The 4,524-nt window shown below is 37.5% G+C and overlaps 1 protein-coding gene across 1 annotated transcript; it reads left to right on the forward strand.

The window, feature by feature from the left end:
* The first annotated feature begins 758 nt into the window (after window positions 1-758).
* LOC103420175 (E3 ubiquitin-protein ligase BOI-like) lies at window positions 759-3,540 on the forward strand. The gene is made up of 4 exons (XM_008358239.4): window positions 759-1,893; window positions 2,015-2,103; window positions 2,236-2,582; window positions 2,687-3,540. Exons 1-4 carry the CDS (start codon window positions 1,847-1,849, stop codon window positions 3,224-3,226), a joined length of 1,023 nt encoding a protein of 340 aa, XP_008356461.1. The 5' UTR covers window positions 759-1,846; the 3' UTR covers window positions 3,227-3,540.
* The last annotated feature ends 984 nt before the right edge of the window (window positions 3,541-4,524 follow it).

Consider the following 4,524-nt stretch of genomic DNA (forward strand, 5'->3'; position numbering starts at 1 on the left):
AAACCGTAACAAGTATCAATTCAACACAAATAGGCGTCGAGCTCGATTTCAATTGATCAAACATTTGGACCGGTTCAAACCAAATTGATCAAGTTCTGAATTAGTTATGCCGCTAATTTAGTTATTACTTTTTGAATAAGAAAACAAAGAAAATAGTTGAATTTTCAATTTTTAATGCATATTAGTACATATTTATTGAGAACGGTCATAAGTTCGAAACTTTCTTTCCGTAAACTAAAAATACTCGAACTTACATACTAATGGGACCAAACGGAGGGCTCAACTCAAATCGTATAGATTAGAGACTTCATTCCCAATTTCTTCTTTTATTTAATTGTAAATTAACGGTTAAAACTTAAGGGTCGTATATATACATGAAATGTCATTCAATCAATAATAAGAAAGTCCTGTGAAAACGAAAAGATAAAAAAAAAAAAGAGAAAACCAACAAACATGCAATTAGTAGCAGGTATTATTGTTTGTGTCATATTTTCTCTCTGAAAAAATGATATTTTTACCACATTTTTCTTATCACATTAGTACAAATGTGATTGAAAAAAATATGATAAGTGATACATTACTTGTGTTTAAACCTTCTCAACCAAGTCAAAATCTAGAACTCTTTTTTTTTTTATTGGAAAGAAATAGATTTTTGTTAAAAGCATTGGTTATGCAAAACAATAAAACAAAAACAAAAAAATAAAAGAAATAGAGAAAGCTGGCGAGAGATGCATGGGCCATATATAAACAATTCCAGCGGCAGCGGTAGCGGCAGAGAGACCTGCACGCTCAACAACATCAACAACAACAACCACATCTCTACATCATCACCTCTTTCCCTTCATTTTTCTCTCTTATTTTTTATTTTTTATTTTATTTTTATTTTTGTAAAAACGGAAGTAAAATTAAATGATAGAGAAAGGGTAATTTATTTTTTACCAAAAAAAAAGGGGTAGGGGTTTGGGTTTGGTGTTATTTAATTAATGGTGTTGGTGATGTTGGTATTGGAAATAACAAGCACGAGACTCCCTCTCAAGAAAAGCCAAACCCCACGCGAAGAAGAAGAGAAGCAAAGCCAAAAAAAGGAGAGGCCAAACCAAAACCAAAACCAAAACCAAAACCAAAACCAAGACCAAAGAAAGAGTACAATAAGGTGTGTGTGTCTCTCTCTCTCTTCTCTCTCCTCTCTTGGACTGATTCGTTTCCATCGCATCTCTCTCTTGAATTCCAAGCTCTCTTCTATTCTCCCTCTCTCTTTCTATATTAACAAAACAAAGCTATATAGCATCATCTTAGCAAGCAAAACAAGGAAGGCCAACCACAACGAAGAGAAAGAAAGAAAGAAAGAAAGGTAGGTGAAAACAAAGTTCCCCTCTCGAGTAAATAAGAAACAGATGGGAAGAAGGGTAAGAGATTGATTTCGATGCTCAACAACAAGGTGGACGTGGACGTGGACGTGGCGGCGGTGCTCGATAAGGTGGAGGTGGTTCTGGTGGTGCTGGTGGTGGTGCCCTCTCAATTCTCATAATTATTTCTTGCTCCTTTTTCTTTTTCTTTTAGGGAGTGAGGCATCTTTCATGCTTGTTATGTGGTAGCGTTTATTGTTCTTCTTCCCCCATTCCCCATTCCCCATTCCCCTCCTCAATAACTTCCCTCTCCCATCTTTTGGACTTTTTACCAATTGCCAATACCAAACCTCTCTCTCTCCACCTCTCTCAATCTCTCTCTCCTCCCATTCATTGGTTTTTCCTATACATAATATTACATTCATTTATTCTTATCACAACCTTTTCTTTTATATCTTCATCTTCATCATCAATCACCAAACTACAATCTAGAATCTTGAATGGCAGTTCAAGCTCAATACCCTTCCAATATCCTCTTGTTTAATAGGTTTGCATTCTCTCCTCTCCTTCCTCTTTTTTTTTTTTGAATTTTTTTTATCATATCCTCAATCAACATGTGATTTTTATCTAATGATCCCTGCTATGATTTCCACTGCGTAATTCTGCAGAAACTCACAAGAAGGGCATGATCATTCATTACAACCACACCCAGGAGGATATCTTGATCAATCCCACATGCTTTTCAACAATGGAGGAGGTAACAAAATCATATCTTCTTTTGTGCCATTCACTGTGATTCAATCAATAAATTCAAGAGTTGCTTTTTTAAAATTAAATATAAAAAAACAAGTTTTAAATTGGGTCTGTTTGTTCAATTCGATCACACCAGGCAACACCAGTCAGCAGCGCAAAAGAGGAAGAGAAACTTCAGCAGCGACCACTGAAGATATCACTCCTCCAATCACTCCCTTCTCTTTGCAACAACAACAAGAATCCCAACCTCCTCAGCTCATCGACCTCTCTCAGCTCCACAACCACCTCCACCTCCAAAATCCCAATGTCGTCTCCACCGGCCTCCGCCTATCCTTCGGAGACCAGCAACAACCACAGCAATTCCAACAGCATCACAATCAACAACACCACCACTCTTCAGCCCTCTTCTCTGCATTAACAGAGGACTTTGCCACCCAAATCAAACACCAGCGCGACGAATTAGACCAATTCCTCCAAGCCCAGGTATTACTTTTTCCTTTTCTCAAATGGGTTCCTCGAATTCTTCAATTTCATCGGGAAAAAAGAGAGAGAATTGAATTCAACTTCATGATTTTGTAATTTTATAGGGAGAGCAGCTGCGGCGCACGTTAGCAGAGAAAAGGCAGAGGCACTACCGTGCACTGCTAAACGCGGTGGAGGAATCAATAGCTCGCAGGCTGAGACAGAAAGAGGTAGAGGTTCAGAAGGCCACGCGCAGAAATTCCGAGTTGGAAGCAAGGGCAGCCCAACTTAGCGTTGAGGCCCAAGTTTGGCAGGCCAAGGCCCGAGCCCAACAGGCCACTGCCGCGTCTCTACAGGCCCAACTCCAGCAGGCCATGATCAGCGGAGGGTTTGCGGCCGCCCAGGATAGCAGGAGAGGGGAGGAGGGAGTAGTGTGCGCGGCGGGCGTGGAGGGCCGGGCTGAGGATGCTGAGTCGGCCTACATTGACCCGGAACGGGTGACCGTGTCGGGTCCGAGTTGTAAAGCGTGTCGGAAACGAGTTGCCTCGGTTGTTTTGTTACCTTGCCGGCATTTGAGCTTGTGTACAGAATGTGACCAAGTGATTCAGGCCTGCCCATTGTGCCTAACCTTGAGAAATTCGAGTGTGGAGGTCTATCTTTCTTAGGGCTCAGGCCCAAGCCCAATGCCAGAAGCAAAGGCCCAGAAAGTGGGCAGACTTGCATGTGAGCAGTGATATTAAAAAAAAAAAAAAAAAAAAAAAAAAAGAGGAACCAAATATTATTGGCTAAAATAATTTTTTTTCTTCTTTTGTTTTGGAAAATAATTTGATATTGCCTCTCAATATTTTCATGTTTTACTTTTGGATTCCCCCTCTTGGAGTGAATTACCTTTAGAGGTTTTGTACATGGCCACATGGGTAGTGGCATTTTTTTTTTTTTGGTGAATTATATTCATATACAAATTCTTTTATTTAACATATATTCTTTGCCTTCTTTTATTTTTCTTATAATTATTTTGTTTATTATAAATGGTGATGTTAATTAATATAGCATGCTCACCATTTAAAAGGGAACAAAAACAAGAGTTTGAATTTTGAAATTAGGTTTTGGATACATGAAGAAAGCAGTAAGAGGTGTATTCTACTTGTAGTGTGCGTGAGGTATGTCTTATGTGTTGGTATCTTCATTACATGACATTACATTCACTCTCAATTGATTTTCACATAAATCTTTTATAACACAATATTTTTATTTATTTATTTAATGGTCTAATCTGTTGTTAAATGGAAATCATATTGCAAGTGATGAATTGTCATAGTGGTTAGAACATTTCTCTTTAACTCATTGCTAGAAAGGCTTGTGGGGTTTGATTTTTGATAGGATTAGCACACAAATGTCCTATTGATTTTCCTTATTAACACTAAGATTTGTTAATTATAGCATATGAAAATAAGGGGTTTTCCCACAGAAGATTGTTTTATCGAACTACTTAAAATGTCACAAAAATTGGGCTGATGTCTCTACTGACCAGCCACCGAAAAATAATTATTAGACCAACTTACACTTATCTAAAGTCTACGAAATTTTATATGAAGACACTAGGCGCATAGAGCTACACTCACACAAATTTTGGAGTTGATTTTCTATTAAATTAAATCGAACAAAAACAGGACAGAAACATATTTTAAGTAGTTCACAAATTAAGAAAAACGAGTTAGGGGAATTGCTATCCACCACCAAATAATAATGCAAACATGTTATGTTTCATTCAAATTCCTATTTAAATTAAATTGAACAAAAACAGGACAAAAACATATTTTAAGTAGTTCACAAATTAAGAAAAACAAGTTATGAGAATTGCTATCCACCACCAAATAATCATGCAAACATGTTATGTTTCATTCAAATTCCTTTTATTTCCGGATGAAGATGCTCAAGTAGGCTCAATGTTAGAACTCAATCT

This window comes from Malus domestica, chromosome 06, assembly GCF_042453785.1.
Source record: "Malus domestica chromosome 06, GDT2T_hap1".
Taxonomy (NCBI): Eukaryota; Viridiplantae; Streptophyta; class Magnoliopsida; order Rosales; family Rosaceae; genus Malus; species Malus domestica.